The sequence below is a fragment of the Vulpes lagopus genome, chromosome 16, assembly GCF_018345385.1.
Source record: "Vulpes lagopus strain Blue_001 chromosome 16, ASM1834538v1, whole genome shotgun sequence".
Classification (NCBI taxonomy): domain Eukaryota; kingdom Metazoa; phylum Chordata; class Mammalia; order Carnivora; family Canidae; genus Vulpes; species Vulpes lagopus.
The window spans coordinates 53,662,038-53,680,163 of NC_054839.1; the positions used below are offsets into that span (position 1 = coordinate 53,662,038).

General features: G+C 39.7%; 2 protein-coding genes across 3 annotated transcripts; one reads left to right on the plus strand and one right to left on the minus strand.

The window, feature by feature from the left end:
* Positions 1 to 311: 311 nt before the first annotated feature.
* LOC121476820 (protein CEBPZOS) lies at positions 312 to 559 on the minus strand. The gene has a single exon (XM_041730899.1). The coding sequence runs from the start codon at positions 552 to 554 to the stop codon at positions 312 to 314; it is 243 nt and encodes an 80-aa protein (XP_041586833.1). The 5' UTR covers positions 555 to 559.
* Positions 560 to 8,734: 8,175 nt separating this feature from the next.
* Positions 8,735 to 15,958, plus strand: FAM216B (family with sequence similarity 216 member B). 2 transcript variants are annotated; one of them, XM_041730896.1, is made up of 4 exons: positions 8,735 to 8,907; positions 10,018 to 10,176; positions 12,663 to 12,783; positions 14,671 to 15,958. In XM_041730896.1, exons 2-4 carry the CDS (start codon positions 10,078 to 10,080, stop codon positions 14,868 to 14,870), a joined length of 420 nt encoding a protein of 139 aa, XP_041586830.1. In that variant the 5' UTR covers positions 8,735 to 8,907; positions 10,018 to 10,077; the 3' UTR covers positions 14,871 to 15,958. The 2 variants fall into 2 exon arrangements, with proteins under 2 accessions (XP_041586830.1, XP_041586832.1); XM_041730898.1 differs by having other exon boundaries at positions 10,064 to 10,176.
* The last annotated feature ends 2,168 nt before the right edge of the window (positions 15,959 to 18,126 follow it).

Consider the following 18,126-nt stretch of genomic DNA (forward strand, 5'->3'; position numbering starts at 1 on the left):
AAGGACAAAAAAAAAAAAAAAAAAAACACAACTGTAAGACAAGACATCATAAGATTTCTAAGTCAGCTTTTTTTTTTCCTTTCTTATCCTAGTCTTTTATTTGTTAAAACTAATCTTTAACAATAAATGCCAAAGGAAAACAAAAGTAAGGTATTTGTACAGTGGATGGGAAATGACTGTAAGCCATGGCAGACCAGAAGTTCCTGTTTTGTTCTGTGGGGCCAGGAGTCTACCATGTGGTGTACTCATCTTTCTTCTCCCCCACAAAGGTCTCAAACAGCTTAGATGGGAGGCTGAACGTGATGACTGGTCTAATTTTTGCTATTCAGCCATTTTTCTTGATCTTGCTCTCTGACTCCATACATTCCAGACTGTTCAATGGATTTGTAATAAACTTCCAAGATGAAGGGAAATTTCTTGCTCATTGTTTGCCTGAAATCTTGGCTTGTGTTCATCCTATTAAACAAAAAATAGGCTCCAAAAACGCCCAAGAGCTCAACTACTAAAACTCCTTTAAAGATCTTCTTTGCCAGTGGTTCCATAGTGCGAGCCATCCTGAGGCGCCTGCACACTGGACACTTCGGCCAGGGGCTGCACTGCCACCCTGGGGAACTTTGGAGCGCAACAGCTTTTGTCTGCATCTGGGGTGTTCCACAAATCCGCCAACCCTCTTCTGTTTGCTCTTCCAGCCAAGGCTACTTTTGATGCGATCTCCAAGACCTACAGCTATCTCACCCCTGATCTCTGGAAAGAGACTGTGTTCACCAAGTCTCCCTATCAGGAATTCACTGACCATCTTGTAAAGACCCACACCAGAGTCTCCGTGCAGAGGACCCAGGCTCCAGCTGTGGCTACCACATAGTTTTATACAAGAAAAATAAAAGTGAATTAAAGCTTGTTAAAAAAAAAAAAAAAATGCAGAGTCTCCTATGCATTTGACCACTGGATCCAAATGCAGTAACACAAGAAGGGTAAGCCAAGTTGGAAAGCCCTTTCCTATTACCTACAAGAGAGAGGAGGGAAAGGGTATTATTGCATTAAGTTTCTCATCTCTGGGGTCCATACTGCATATTGCACTCATAAATAAAAGGTTGAATGACCAAAAATAAAGACAGAAAAGCAGAAGATCCAGCAAAAGTGGGAATGAAGGGAAAGAAGCAACAAGCCTGATGGGGAATCCAACCACAAAATGGATTTTAATCGGCTACATCTGAATTTGGGCTACAAGGACTTTTCCTTAGGCCGTTAATGGAGATTCCAAGAAACGTATTTTTGTAGATCTCTGAACTGGTCTTATTTTTGTGGAATCCTCTGATTTCCTAATGGTGCTTCCGGTTGTATTGTAGACTTACCAATGTGCCTATATTCCCAAATCTGTTTATGTTATTGCTCTTGTTGGAATTGCATGCTTTAATTAAATATTACATAGACTGATGACAAGTGCCATTAGCCAGCTATTAGTCTGGATCGGCTATTAGTTTGGTTTAAGAGTTCTTCTACATCTGACTACCTGGGGGCCTTCTGAAAAATGGGACTATTATAAGCTTACACATACAATAAAAGGAATTCTTAAAGAAACTATTTTCAACCTGGGGAGGCAATGACTTAGAATTATTGATTTCACACATATAAAAAGCTATCCTGTTTGCGGATAATTAAGTTTCTCCTAGGAGACTCTACATAGAATGTTCTAGAAATAGCTCTTAAATAAATTGAATAAAATGTAGTAAAGGCAACATAGGATAATAGAATAAAGCCCCAGTACCAGGCACACCTGGGCATAAATCTTGGCTCCACCTTGTACGATAATATAAATGGTCAAGTTACTTCTCAAAGCCTCAATTTTTTCCTCCATAATACTATAATAATAATATGTATCTTAAGCATTATGAGAAATAAATAAAATAGTCTATCTTAAGATCCTAGCACAGTTTCTGGCATTTATGAGACACATAATAAATGATTGTTCTGTTTTTCATCTTCTTCCCTGTTCCTGGAGGTGTGAAGCAAAAAAAAAAAAGACAATTATCTACTTAGACACCCCACATCTTTATGCCCAATAGGGTAAGATGTAGATAGGAGAATAAAAATTCCTTCTGGATCAGGGCAGACACTGTTGACACTGTCTATTCCTTACATATTTAAAAGCCATTTAAGGGATGCCTGGGTGGCTCAGCAGTTAAGCATCTGCCTTTGACTCAGGGTGTGATCTTGGAGTCCCAGGATCAAGTCCCACATGGGGCTCCCTACATGGAGCCTGCTTCTCCCTCTGCCTCTCTCTCTATGTCTCTCACGAATAAATTTTTTTTTAAATCTTAAAAAAAAAAAAAAAAACATTTACCTCTTTCTTCCTGGATAGCTGCCTTCCACATTTAAGATTGGATAAGTATACTTTAGCCTCTGGGAAAGTTAGCCCAACCCCCCATCTAGGAGTTGACCTAAAGCCAGTCCTTTCATGGAAGATCATATTACCTTTAAGTAAACATTCACTTCTTCCCATGACCTCCTGGAGAAGAGTATCCCTTCCTGCCCCATTGACCTTGGACTTGGAATGCAGCAGAACTAGAGTGTGCCAAATCCAAGACAGAGTTTGCCTATCAGGGAGCTTCTGTCTGGAGGAGATATGCCCTGGGTAGCCCAGGTCTCTAAGAAGGAGAGAGACAGACAGGACAGTAGTCCCAGCCAACCTGCCAACTGGCAGCCTAAAACAGAGCCATCTCTGCTAATAAGATATTACATTAAATTGGGTGGGAAGCTTCTGGGAAATAGGTTTCCTCTCCAGTAAGAAGAAAGCACATGAAGATGAACTCTCTGCTCAGCGCCACATCTTGACTTTGATTGAACAAGTCAGCTTCTGACGATGAAGAAAAAGCCTAAAGAGAATCACAGACACTGGCCCAATCACAAACCCATACCACCAACCATCTTCCTCATTTCTTGTAAAGTGACAGGAATAAATCCTATTTGTTTAAGCCAGATTTGTTCGACATCTCTGTTATCTGCAGCTGAATGAATCCTAAGCGATATGTGTCAATACTGAACCCTAGAACTAATTAAGAATTCTAGTGTTTATAACCTAAGCTAACGTATTTGACAACGCCCAGAACCATTTCTGGTAGGTGATCGGATGCCGTATTGTCATTATTTGTGATTTCCCTCACTCATTCAGTCAATATTGCCTGCTCATCACTGGACCCCCAGCAGTTAGGATGTACCCCAGGGAACCGTGTTCCCCCACAACCACACAGATGGGTACAGAGCTGCATTCCTTTCAGAGAACCTCCCTTCCCTTTCATCATGCACCTTCTCCCCAGCTGAAAATGTCCCATGTGTAGCAAAAGTTACTTCTCAAAACTGTTTGATTTGGCCTCCTTCCAAGGGCTCTCGTGACCCTCGCTGTCTCCTTAGCACATCTGGACCTAAGAAATAGATGAGTGAGATTCCCATGCAAAAGGGGAGAGGAGGTGAGACAAGCCCTGTCCACTGATTCCTCATTTCAGAGTGAGGCTGGCACCACCAAGCCCAGGTGCCAGAGAGATGCCCAAGCTCAGTTCTGACACTTGTCTGCTGTGGGAAGCAGGGGCAGGTTATGGAACCTCTCTTCACCCCCATTTCCTCATAAGCAAAATGGAGCTAGTCATAGCGCATGCCTCATTGTACTGTTACGAGGCTTAACTGGGTTAATGCAACTAAGGGGCCTGGAATGGTGCACAGTGAGCCACAGTTACGTAAGAATTGGCCAGTTTTGTTACCTCAGTCAAAGCCTAGAATGCTGAAGCTTATGGAGGATGGACAGTACCAGGAAGGGCAGGATAGCACCATGGGGGGCTGAGGAGATGGGACATTCTGGCGCATATATGGCCTTGGGAAAGATAAATTATAGTGTCAGTGACCCAATATTATGTGTAAAGACCCTTTACCACATTCTCATCAAGTAAGTCTGTTTTTAAGACATCTGGGATGGGGAGCGCATTCTTTCCTGGGGTAGTTCCTTTCATCACAAATTTGTATCCTAGTAGCTTCTGCTTCTAGATCCTAATTTTTTCTTTTTTTGGTGTGTGATATACAAAGTAAGTCTGATCTCAAATGTACGAGCTCTACAAATATTTTGTGAAGCACTGTTGCCCACCCCACCCCCTCCTACCATAGGTCTTTCCCAGATTCAACAGCTCTTAAGTGTGTCAGTTCATCCTATGACAAAGCATCTCAATTTTTGCCTCACAGCCCAGTCTGCCTATGTCCTTTGTGTGCGTGCAACACATTGTGGCACGAAGCACATCAGGACAGTCATAGCTGTCAGGACAGTCCTCCTTTGTTTTAGAAACTATACTTCTGTTGATGCAGCCTACACACCCACGAATCCCTCTGACAGCTCCATTAACTCATACTGCATTTACTTTCCCTATGCTTGAACTGCTCCTAAGCACACATTTTCTTTCTGTATTTGTCTGGCTAGAAATGAAGCCCCAATGCAGAATATTGTTTTTAATATTACTACATTTCAACCTATTAGATGTAGTCCATCACTTTTAGCTTAGATCTTTTTGCCATCTGCCATCTGCTCTGTTTTCCATCCCATCTAGATCTCTGTCATCTGGAAACTAGATCTTCATCATCTGAAAACTTAATAAGCTGGTAAAACTGTGGAATAGATCAGAGCATGCCACCAAAATCCTATCCAGATTGTCATGGACTCATTAATTAGCACACTTTAGTATAAGTTTTTAACAAGTTTCAATTTGTACTTACCTGTCCATGAGGATTGTCTAAGGCACCTTGCCAAATGCATAAATACAAGGTCTATAACATCTAAAAGTCCCAGAGCCCTCTCTCTATTAGCAACAACAAAAAAAGAATGAAAGAACGAAAGAAAAAAGAAAAAAGAAATTACATTGCTTGAAAACACAGCTGCCAGTACTGATCTTTTAAATGTTTATACAGTTGCTTTGCCAATCTACTGTCGAATGGTAGTTGGTTGGCATTTTTATTCAATCCACTTTTTAAAAAATTAGAATACATATGGAGAGTGTTTTTTTAGGCAAGGAGCTAAGCTTCACACCCATATCCACTGTGAATGCAGAAATGCCTGGACAGGTTTGAGGACTGATGCGACTGGCCTGCTGGGTGCCTATTTGTGTGACACTTTCCCTGGAGACTTATTAGAAGGTCGATGACTTGATAATAATAAGACTATCCTGCTCCAGGATTATGACCACCAGTCTTTGTGAAACAGAAGCCTTCTTTTATTCAACAAAGCAATACTGCAGATGGAAACAGAACACACCCAAGGAGGGAAAGAACCAAGATGCATGAATTTTGTCTGCGGGAAATGGCTCGATAGGAGCCACATTCCCATTACAGCAATGTGTGTGTTGCTTAAATTCCCTTTTATTTCCAGAGACCAAGGGAAGAAATCATAGACCTCAGGTAACCGTGGGTTTGAGTCTTGGCCCTACTGTTTAATAACTATGCCATAAGACCTGTTTTTAGGGGACCATTGCTAGTCCCTAGTGAGAAAGACTTTCTTCTAAATTCTTACAATTAAAAAAAATAAAAATAAATAAATAAAAATAAATAAATAAATAAATAAATTCTTACAATTAAAACAAAAACAAAAACAAAAAAAAATCATGATCCTGAATCTAGAATTATCTACAAAGTCCCAGTATACCTATTCTAGTTCCTTTTAACATTATTCCTCTTTCTTCCATAGCATTTACTTGGGATTGTAGAGTCAAAATTAAATCCATAGATTTAATTTGTTCTTTTTTTTTTTTTTTTTTGGAACTATTTTATTTTTTATTTTTTTTTTAATTAACTTTAATTGGTGTTTAATTTACCAACATACAGAAAAACACCCAGTGCTCATCCCGTCAAGTGTCCACCTCAGTGCCCGTCACCCATTCCCCTCCAACACCCGCCCTCCTTCCCTTCCACCACCCCTAGTTCGTTTCCCCGAGTTAGGAGTCTTTATGTTCTGTCTCCCTTCCTGATATTTCCCAACATTTCTTTTCCCTTCCTTTATATTCCCTTTCACTATTATTCATATTCCCCAAATGAATGAGAACATACACTGTTTGTCCTTCTCCGATTGACTTATTTCACTCAGCATAATACCCTCCAGTTCCATCCACGTTGAAGCAAATGTTCTTGAGTTACATTCCATTTTAGATTTTTTTTTTAGGACTTCTTGAATCTGTTTTTTTGTTTTTGAGACCAGTGACTCCGAAAGTGTTGGTATGTGTGAGAGTTTTGGTTTGGGGTCTTGGAGAAGTGGGGGTTCTATGTGAACAGATCAGAGAAATAAAGCAAGATAGTAGAGGTATAATTGACACCTGCCCCAACCCCCAAGCACAGGAGGATATCTGTGCCTAGCAGAGCTATGCCCATGGAGAGATCTTGCAGCTAAGGGGATCCTCGAGAAGGAGCAAGTGTCGAAAGATGTGAGCAGGTAATTTCTGTTTGGGTTCAAGATTTTCCAAGGAAGTACTTATCTCAATGAAATATAATTATGCTCTGCCTCTTGTTCTGCAGACTGGATTCTTTGAATTAGGGTTTAGCCTCATCTTGAATTCCAGTCATGGGTCCCTCTTCCTCACTCGATAATGCCCATGAGGTCGTATTTACCCTGCTGTTCTATGAAAACACTTTATTACCCATGTTCTTAGCATTGTTATGTAGATACACCACAGACGTAATCATTGTGTCCCACTGCCATACCAATATTTCAGCTATGAAATAGTATGCATCTGTTCTACCAGTAGTCAACATTATATTCCTTTTAGCTTTTAGTTATTTCTATTCTTTTTTTTTTTTGTAGTCAGTTTTAATTCCTTTTGAAAAGTCTAGTTAGTCTTTGGAAAAATAATTTATTTGATCAAAATGGATGATCTACATGGTTTCATCATCCTTAAATGTTAAGTTATTGACCAAAAATTCCTATCTCATTCCTTGACACTATCTACAGAGCTAATTATCTCGCTTCCTTTTTCTTTAAAAACTCCAAACGTTACTGGTGATAGGCAAACACTGCCTGTATATCTAAGTTCTTCAGCCTCATACCTGACATCCTAGAAACAAGAGGTATTTCTTGGATTTTTGCTGATAGCGTATCCCCATGTGTTCAGATAGTGTTAAATATCTCTCAGCTTTGTACTTGCCCTTCTATACCCTTCTCTTTACCAAAGTAATGGGAAGGCTGCAAAACCAACTTTGAAAAATCCCTCACCAGCTGGCATATGATGGGAGGCAGAAGATGGAAGGTGGGGGGAAAGAAAAAGTCGCTTTCGTGGTTTCTGCTTTAAATAATAAAATAATAAAATAAAGCCATTCTCATAAATACTTTTTTGCAAAAAGTTCATCAGCAGCCACGTCAGGGACAGCACAGCGGGGCAGTGATGGTGGTGATAGCAACTGTAATTGTAACGTTAGCATTTGGGAAAGAACACAGAAGAAGCAAGGGCACTGGCTGAGTGTTGGGTCCTGAAGGTGCTTCTCAGGCCATGATCCAACAGAAGCAGCCCCAATGGTGCAGTGTTTATGGATTCTGGATAAAAGCATTTTCCTCCACCTCCAGGTCTGATTGTGGTTGAGTGTAATTGCCAATCTTTGCACCAGCTGACTCTTCCGGTTTTGCTCCTCTAGCTTACAACAGCACTTTAGTAACAGAATCCTTATATTAAACTCCCTCTTTGTCAAACACCTAGATCTGTGTCTGTTTTCCTGGTTATGCAAGGACTGATGCACACTGCTCTGAATCAGCCCGTGTGTATAACAGCAGATGCCGTGTGCCCTAGGAGCCATTTCATCATATGTTGGGAAAACATTCAAGGAAGACTCAATTGACAATGTCAGCTCTGCATGCATCTGTTCTTTATCTCTCAGTAGAGAATCACCAAACTCTCAGACCCAATGAGAGGTTTGTGGTATCCACGGGCTTTCATAGACTCTTGTTTCTGCCATATTTATTCCCCCAGAAGGTCTGCATTTAAACTATTACAGAAAATGCAAACCTCCTGTGTCTGGTAAGTCCTTTCTTTCTTCCTTAAGCTACAATTCATCACTCTCCTCTCTCTAGTTTTTTTCTTCCCCTTAGACGCCTCAGAATTTTGAATGTGTGGTTTTCTTTTGGTACTTCTTTTATTTTCTTTAGGAAGTCTTCATTTTTACAGATAATCTGGCATTCAGAAGGGGGATTCTCCAGGGAAAAAAAGGAAATCTATAGTAATAGTGCTAGCCCAGAGGAAGGAATAAGATTGCTTTCATGAGTCGAGTTAAAATGTGAGGCTTATGCTGATGACATCAGTGTGGGCAGGATCCTTGTGCCACAGGTTCATTGTTAGCATACACAGCCTCTATCCAAGGTCAAAAATGAGAATATCTTACTGCTTCAAAAATTAAGAATGGAGTATTATCTTGAAAAATAGGATAATTCCATAGGTTAGCACAGTAAAAATTCATGCCCGTACCTCTGTATTTAGGAACTGCTCCTTCATCATTCTGAGTGATGTGGGAGGAACTGACTCCAAATGTGGGAAATACTCATGTAATGGTCCATTGCTCTCGTGGATTTCTTGACCTTTAATATTCAGAGCCTCTCTGTCTCCACACACTTTCTTTTCTCATGTCTGCACATAATGCAGATACGGTAGATTTAGAAGTTGGCGCTTGATAAGACACAAAATTTGGAAGAAAAAAGATAAACAGTGCAGTTGAATGTTGCCCAGAAGCAAGGAAAGGCATGCAGCCAAATTCCCCCAGTTTCTTGTTTCATCGTGCCACGTTGCCTGGATATCAGCTTATCAACAGACTGAATTTCTACCACCACCATTGCATGAAGAGACCTTGTAAGAAAACTGCATTGAATATGAGTTCCAGCTTTTAAAAAGGGGGAGATTATAATACAGGGTAAGTCTTTTAATCAAATCTGTCTTTTTTATTTCAGACATAAGTTATTTGGTAGATTTGTCCTCCTTGAAGTCTCCAAGCATTTTAATCAAACCTTATCAGGTATAGTCCCCTTGAATAGGTGAGATGGATTTCCTCAGCAATAGCCCAAGAAAAGCACACATGAATTGTTGCCACAAGAAAGATCGTCAGTCATTTCCTTATGCTATTTGAGGAAAGAAGAAATCTTTCTAGCTTTGAATAATATTTATGCTCTGCTCTACAGATCTGGAAAATGGGAGGAGGGATATTGGGATGATCTGAGTAGAGGACACAGTGTTAGCTTCTATCACAGAGAATATTAAAAGTTTCTGAAGTGCACATTGAGGGAAAACAGCATTAAATAAAATATTTATAGTTTAATTTATTAGTTTTATCATGGAAACAGGACACACAGAGATGCTGACTGATGTTTTCCTAAAAAATTTCTCTTTGGGAAGATCTGAGCTTTAGCTTCGTGAACGAAGAAGCCAGGATTTCTCACATGTTAGAATACTTCTTTGGTGTGTATATGTGGGTGCTCTTGTGTGTGTATGTGTATAAGCATATAATAGGGGAGAGGAGAGAGAGAGAAAGAAGGAGCTAGCGTAAAATGAGAGCTTTCTATAGCCATGATCTCAGTTAATCAAACAACCCAATGGGGTAGGTTTGGCAAAGGCAAAAGTGTGAGCAGAGTGGAAGATGCTTGGAATTCTCACTCTATGCCTTGGCAACCCTATTCTAATATGTCTATTGCCCCTTAATTAATTAAATTATTATAGACATCTCATTCCAAAATGACATATATTACTTTCACAATCAGATAAGGTAATTATTATTATTTTAAATGATCAAGAAATAACTTGTCACATGCTGTGATTCCACAGTCCACCTGTAGCAAACACAAGAACTCTGAATTATTCTTCCACAAACAGGGGGTGAGAATAGGGCAAAGCACAGAACTAAGCAGTCTGGTGAGATCCAATTACTTAGAAACATGTGAGAAAACTTTTTATCCTTTGACATAAATAACATTTATTTGCTTGCTTGCTTGCTTGCTTGCTTATTTATTTAGGTCCATTCCCAAAACAGGTTGAACTCAATGAAATTTCATGCTATGATTTGTTGTTCCTTGGAGGTACAAGATAAAGAATGGGAGAAAAACAGAGAAGACAACAAAAGCTTTCAAATGTCCCACGGATTCCTTGCATTCGGGTCCCTTCCTCTGCCTGCAACACTTCCTTAATGAAGGTATAGTGTATCATTCGCTGATGGAGGGAACTTGCCTGTCTCTTCTTCGAGGCCTGAGGGTTTTTCTCCCATCTTTAGGTCACATTGGGCCCAACACAGGCCCTCAGTGCACATTGATGGCGTGCGTGGTGAACGAACGAGCAGTTGGATGGTCTGATCCTACACCCATCCCATTCCAGGAGCTCTGTAGATAGTCACATCTTCATTGCTGAAGCGCTCCCAGTGATGGGCAGCTCACTATTGACCATACTGTGACTCCCAGCTAGAGAAGGTAGCTGGTAGCTCCTTTCAGTCAAAGTTATTTAAAGCCATTCTCAAAAAACAAAAACAAAAAAATAATAATAATAAAATAAAGCCATTCTCATAAATACTTTTTGCAAAAAGTTCAATTCTCTTCAGTTCTCTTCCATCCGTTCAAGGAAGGATAAACAACAGGGTGAAAATATTAGGACTATTGTTTAGGAAGTTTAGGTCTCTACTAAGGAAAAGATACAGACATTTTTTTCCCGTGTAAAATAAAACCATAACTTTAAAGATTTTATCTTATATAATGGAAACTCCCATTGCCCTTTGGAGTTTGCTCTTGAAACTGGCTTGCTATTTTCATATTATATTGTTCTCCATCATTTGAAAAGGCTTAATTAGGAATCAATTATCTTCTTGGAAGATATTCTTTTAAAACATCTAATTCAGAAACTGTAAAATTCAAATGATGCCTCAAATTGTGAAGTACTTGGCTTTGCTACTTTCACTCTGGATATATTTTAGATATCAAGCTTAAGGTCTTTAGACATCAAAAAAAATCTGACTCACAGGTTTCAACTCCACACAAAATATCTAACAGATAAAAGCCACTTTACTTTTATTTATAATTAAATTTAGTTTTCATTACAATGGTTATCAACTGCTTTTGAAACTGACTCACAGGTTTCAACAAAACCTGACTCAAAAAAAATCTGACTCACAGGTTTCAACTCCACACAAAATATCTAACAGATAAAAGCCACTTTACTTTTATTTATAATTAAATTTAGTTTTCATTACAATGGTTATCAACTGCTTTTGAAACTTCTATCATTGTTTTGCATTTTTTGGCCTAAGGTGAACTTATTTTGCCTTAGCTTTTCTAGAATGTTGATGTCATTATCTCAGTAAGCACTAATAATAGATTAGGTATGTAACAGTAACTGCAGTCCAAGTCCTTCTTGTTCCTCTCTTGCACTAGATGACAGCATTCTAAGTGCTCCCCCTACCCATGGTCTGTCTTCCCATAAACTCATTCTCCACAGCAAAGCCAGAGTGATCTTTCTAAACCAGAAAATCTGGTCAACTTCAAGTATGAAATTTAGGGTTGGGTAAGTCTTTGTTGTGAGGGATGGGGAGGCTGTCTCGTGCACTATAGGATGTTCAGCAGCAATCCTGACTTCTACCTACCAATTGTCACCATTTATGACAACCAAAAATGCCTTTACACATTGCCAAATGTCCCTAATAGTCAAAATCACTCCCGTTGAACACCTCTGACTTAAATACAGACCTTCAATGGCTTCTCGTATATAAGGTAATCATTAAACTCTTAAAATTTGAGTCTGAACATTGCGTATAAGGTTTCCATAATCTTCCCCTACCTGCCTACCTCTACAGACTTTTCCTATTCTGTTTGAGGTGGAAAAAAAAAAAGTCTGGTTATCCAGTTATTTTGTGCTGCATGGGAAAATTTGTACCACTTTCTCTTTCTTTTTCTTCTAGCACAGTGGTTCTCAAATTTTAGTGTCCTTGTATCAGAATCACCTATAGAGTTTGTTAAAACCCAGAGTGCTGAGCCCCACTCCCTAGACTTTAGGATTCTGTAGATCTACGATGGGGCCTGAGAATTTGCCTTTCTAACAAGTTCCCAGATGATGCTGATGCCCTTTGAGAACAAGTATTCTGGTCACTCATTTAGAAAGCCTTCCTTGACTGCTACACGAAAGTTTGTTTTCCTTCTGTTTTCATAGCACCTTTTAACTAATAATGTTGAACCTTTATTACACTACTCATCTACTCATCTAGCTATCTCCCCTGCTTACTGACAACTCTTGGTGGAAAGTTCTCTTGTCCCCCTGGCCTACGTCAGGCCTTATGTAGATTCTCATAGCCTACTTTTTTCAACAAGGATCATAATCGAGGAATAAAGTTATAAAATGTTGGAAATCCTTAGATCTCTCTCAGCCCAGTACTTTGACTTACTTACCTAGAATCTTTTATTTACCTATTTTCCCTAACACACAGGCCAATGGAGGTTGTTTAAGTAAACTAGGAGAAGACACTACCCAATTATTATTTTCCGATTGTTAAATGTATATATAAAACTGTTTATATAGAAGTGTATGTATATATAAACACATATCTATCTTATTTCCAAAGAAGTCAGCTTTGAACACATCACACTCTTAGTCCTATAGAACTCTATCAACTCATGAAAATCACCTGCTCTGCTCTGACAGGACCTAACCCAAGGGCAGCAGCGCTACTTTTACAGCATCATGAGGATTTATAATTCCAGGCCCCAGTGGGAGGCTCTGCAGAACCGCTATATTCACAGCCTTCAGCACCAGCAGCTGCTTGGTGAGTTTTAACGACCTGACCTAAACCAGGCACCTTAGGGAGGGGCTTGTGTGCTGCAGCCGGAAGTCAAGTTTCCAGATAAATAATTCAAGTAGAATGGCCCCTGCCAGCGTGCTATTTTATAACATGGTTGGCAGGTCATGTTTAAAAATGATTATCCCTGACAATAGAAAGCAAGGTTTTATGGGTAAATTAAGAGGGTTTCAAGAAATCAGAGTATGGATTGCTATAAAATGTCAACAACTGCCTGAGATTTATAGGAACTTGATCTAGTAGAAATGGCAATGGGCTTTGGCAGATGGTCTAGGCCCAAACCACAGCTCAGCCCCTTGCTGGATGTGCAAATTCAGAGGCTTGGGTTACTCACAACAATAACAGTTACACTTATTAAGCATTTACCACGTTGCAGACATTGTGCTAGGAGCTCTACACACAACTCATTTTCTCCTCAGTTTATAGCTGTAGGAAACTAGAGCTCAGACAGATTATATAACTTCATCAAGTTATAAGGACAGCGAATGTCAGGGCCATTGCCGGCAAAAAGCATACATTTTCACCCCCATTCTCTGACAGCTAGAAGAGACTAGCTACCTCGTAGGATTTTACGAAGCACAAATGAAATAATGGTGGCAAAAACCTTCACAGACTTTAAGCGACAACCTTCAGTGATTGTTGTTAAGTCCCTTTTTTTCTAGGAAATGTTTTCAGTCTCCAGCTGGCCTCTATTACACTTTTCTGATCTGGCAAAGCTTTCTTTTTATAAGCAGCTCACTTAACATTAGCACATCTAGCTTATATTGCTGTTCCTGCATTTGCACAAAAGGAAGACATGGTTTTTGCAAATGGCTGAGTAACAATAACAATAACAATAGTTATCTGTTATTAGGCTTTCCTTTGTGCCCCGCGCAGTTCTAAGCACTTTGCATATATTGTCTTGTTTGAAACTCAGACACCTCTATATGGTAGGTGCCTCTTTAACTCACATTTTACAGAAAAGAAAATTGAGGTGTGGATAAGAAATCACTTGATCAGGGTCATATAACTAGTAAATGGCAGAGCCAGGATGCAGCCTGTTCCCCATGATTACCTGTATTCCTGCAGAAGCATCATCTATTAGCTTTGTTTGTAGAGTAAAACTGCATAGAGACCAGTGAAACCAGAGCAGGGATATTCAGTATTTAGTGCACATAAAATCTACCTGTGTATGTCATCAACATGCATATTTCCAGGCCTAACTCTGAGTTTCTGATTAGGAAAATCTATGGAGTAGAGCCAGAAATGTGAATTATTTATTTATTTATTTTTAAGATTTTATTTATTTATTCATGAGAGACACAAAAAAAGGGACAGAGACATAGGCAGAGGGAGAAGCAATCTCCCTCCAGGGAACCTGATGCAGGACTCGATCCCAGGACCCCAGGATCACAACCTGAGTCAAAGGCAGACACTCAACCACTGAGCCACCTGATGCCCCCAGAAATGCGAATTTTTAAAAAACATTATTAAATGTGTTTTCAGCCTGATGATTCTGTAGTGGATGGTCTGCAGACTATACTTTCAAAACACTGACAAAGATCGAATATCTCTGTTTCTGGTTTGAAGAAAATTTTGAAACTATGCAATGCATGCTCAGATTACTCAAGGCCCAAGTCCCTGTCCAAGTGATTTGCCATGTTAATCAATGACTAGGTATTCATTAATTACTGAATGATAAATGCAAAAAAAAGAAAAGCGTATGTCCTATCCTCAAAGATCATATAATCTGGGTGTGGTAACACAATTCAAAGTAGAAGAAGTTTTATGAGTCCATAAATATCTACAGATTGTTTGCTTATTTGTTTTGTAAGCCTGTTGACTTTGAACTTCCTCCCATTTCTATTCCCTTAGGCTACATTACTCAACAAGAAGCTTTGGCTTGTGCCACTGTACTTAGAGATTCAACCAAGAGAGCCTCAGCTAAGGTAGCTCCTCAAAGATCCATCCCCCAGAAGCCTTCAGCCATGACAAGAACACGGCTGTCAGCACTACCTATGTCTGTGGTTCGACCCAGGGCTCAAAGTGCAGAGCTTGGATCCCTCAGGAATTGAGGCTTTGCAAAGCTCTGAAACAGGTGCTTTGCCCATGTACCCCAAAATCTAGTGGGTGCTTAGTACATATCCATTGAATGAGAATGAAAAAAAAAACCTTCTAACACACACCTATACCTAGAAATAATCTCTCTTCCACTCACATAAATTTTACCAGCAGGAACAAATTGAGAGGTTTAAAAGCAATGAAACTAACTGTAAACAAGCCTTTCACTCCATGTATAACCTGTAGAGTGAAATGACTTTTGAAGCTTTCAAAGTAAATGCTTCCTTTTATTTAGAACCTTTTAGAGAAGTCCCAAGAACAGTGAGAGGGGAAAAGTCATCAGAGGGTGCCAGGTTTTGAAAATACACAAACCAATACCGAGTTCAACACTGAGCACACAGGGTTTCCAGATTCATATTATCTCAGCAGCAACTGGCCTGTGCATTTCCATGTCCTCGTTCCTCTCTTCTTGCCCATCAGGCAATAGCATTTAACTTGGCCCCAAATCTTCTGGTTCTTGCCTGACTCAATCCCTCTGTGTCATCTTGAAACTTGGACTTATCAACTTGCCGCAGCTGGGTTCATTTTACCCAGCTATGGTTGACCTTAACCCAGGCAAGAGAATTCATGCACACATCATCTCCTGGCAACTGAAGATACACTCTCAGCAGAACAAGAAATAACCCTTAAGGAACTAGCCTCAAGTCTAACCTTCCATGGCCTCATTGGTTTTAACCACACACAATAATTTTAGACAAATAAGCAAAAAAAATGAGATAATGAATCAAAACAACATATAATGGTATAGTGTCATATTAGTTATATATTTAACAGTTATTTTCATCACCAATGATTTTTTTTGCATGTGGAAAGTTAGTCACCAGTGTTCACATAAAGTCAAAAATTTTATAATGTCTTTTCTTCATCTTTATTCTATATGTTCAGTCCCCTTCCTTCATTTAAATCAGCCAATGATTTTGTCATGCCCATAAAAGGAGTTGCTTGAGATGGAATTAGAGACTTGCTTGACAAGGGATGTGCTAGATAGAACTGGAAGGAAGATGCTATACAATTACAAGAAGAAAAAAAACCTCTGATGATGATGTTTATCTTCTCTTGCAACCATTCACAAAGAATAAAGTTTTTTGACATCTGCAAACCCTGGCCCTGATTCACGTACCCTATGTAGCTTTTCAGTTATAAGTTAAGAATCATTAGGTAGGCTTAAAAGAAGGAAAAAATAATAAATGGAACTACAGTAAGCTATAGAGCAGCCCTCTGGAGGGACTAAAGTTTGTAGTAGATTTCATTCAGCCTATACTAGTTTTCCCATTGCTTCCATCATGACCCCTTTATTCCTATCAGCTTCCTGCATGAACTTTTTAAAATTGATGTATAGTTGACATACAATGTTACATTACTTTCAGGTGTACAATGTAGTGATTCAACAACTCTAAACATTATGCAATGCATGCACTTTTGTCTTAGACTTTTTTTTTTCTGATGGGCATGGATATTTGCTGTGTAAGCCCTAGCTAGTGATGCAGAATATTAAGGAGACCACTTATAATTCTGAGCTGCATCCCTACATCAAAACTCTCAGAAACACCTTATCTCCAACAGAGGCTTCTAAAAGCTAATTGACAAGCAAATGTCAGAGGCCCAAAGAAAGGACAAATCTAAGCATAGAAGGTCCCACTTGTTGGCTCTCCTGTTGCAAAGGCAATGCCCTCCCTCTTGAGCCCCCCACCCAAAGCTCATGAGGAATATGACTGATTATGGTGCTAGAAGAAAGGTGCTCCCCTGAGAGGACCCTGAGAAAAGACAGACAAAGGGGAACAGAGGACAATCCGTAATACCAGCCTTGCTTATCCATTCACTAGTTGATCAACATTTGCATTGTTTCTAGCTTTGGAGTATTACAAGTAAAACTGCTATAAATATTTTAACGTAAGCCTTTGTGTGCACAAAAGCTTTTATTGCCCTTGGATAGATATCTAAGTGTAATTACTGGGTCATATGGTAGATTTAGGTTTAACTCTATAAGAGGGTATCATAAGGTTTTCCTAAGTGGCCACCCCATTTTGCATTCCCACTAGCAATGGATACAGAGTTCCAGTTGTTCCACACCCTTGCAGTGTCAGACATTTTAATTTTTGTATTCTAGTGGCTGTGGCTGCTGGCTAAAGATATTATCACTAGTAAGCATAGTCACCTTCTTACTAGGAACCATGGCAAATTTTAGTGAAAGAGTTTATGACAGACAAGGAGGTGGTGATGGCAACAATCTTGGACATTTAATAGAAGGAACTTCAAAGTATAGCCGTCAATACTTATAAGGCAATTCTCCAGCATTTTTTTTAGGAAAGTGAAGGGTTGGAAGAGTTAAGGAAGAAGCAACCCCTGAAGAACCATCTCTGGCCCCAAACTGTCTACAACACACGAAACTGGGTTCAGTGTGGGCTCAGTACCTTCTCACTTTTCCTTGTTTATGTTGTTCTTCAGGTTCAGCAAGCAACACTCCACACCACCATGATTTTCATGCACTATATTAGTTATTTATTGCTGCATAAAAATTTACTCTAAAACATAGTGACTTAAAGCAACAATAGTTACTATCTCACACTTTCTATCGTCAGGAATCTGGGCAGGGCTGAGCTAGAGCTTCTGGGTTCAGGGTCTCCTGCAGATTGCAGTCAAACTGTTAACTGATGGTCTTATGTGAAGATTCAACCAGGAAGGATCCACCAGCTGTTGTCTGGAAGCCACCCTCAGTTCCCTGCCACAAAGGTCCCTCAATAAGGCAGAAATGTCAATAAGCCTCAATAAGTCACAAATGGCAACTCGTTTCATCAGTCAAAAAACAAAAGACAGCAAGAGACAGGGTAGAAGGTTGAAGTCACAGTCTTTGGTGACCTACTCTTAGAAGTGGCATCCCATCACCTTTGCTCTATTCTACTCATTAGAAAGAAATCACCAGGTTCAGTGCACACACAAGAGTAGATTACACAAGCATAAGAATACCAGAAGGGAGGGTCATTGGCAGCCGTTTCAGAAGCTATCTGCCAAAGCCAAGACCAGGGTGAGGTGAGTGAGGTGCCTAGGGTGCAAAATGGAAAGAAACACTTACTCTTACGTGACCCCAAGAGTGAATCCCAGATGACTCCCCCCAGACACCAACCCAACTTCAATCTTTGCCCTGCTGCATGCACCCAACACCCTTATGCTGGCTTCTGATCACCCAGGCATGGCTCCCTGCCAAGACACCCA

Excerpts from the sequence above, each read along its gene's own strand:
- FAM216B (XM_041730896.1), top strand. The coding sequence starts at position 10,078 with ATGGGAGAAAAACAGAGAAGACAACAAAAGCTTTCAAATGTCCCACGG. Across the intron at positions 10,177-12,662 it reads GCAACACTTCCTTAATGAAG|GACCTAACCCAAGGGCAGCA; the intron begins GTATAGTGTATC and ends CTGCTCTGACAG. Across the intron at positions 12,784-14,670 it reads TCAGCACCAGCAGCTGCTTG|GCTACATTACTCAACAAGAA; the intron begins GTGAGTTTTAAC and ends CTATTCCCTTAG.
- LOC121476820 (XM_041730899.1), bottom strand. The coding sequence starts at position 554 with ATGGCTCGCACTATGGAACCACTGGCAAAGAAGATCTTTAAAGGAGTT.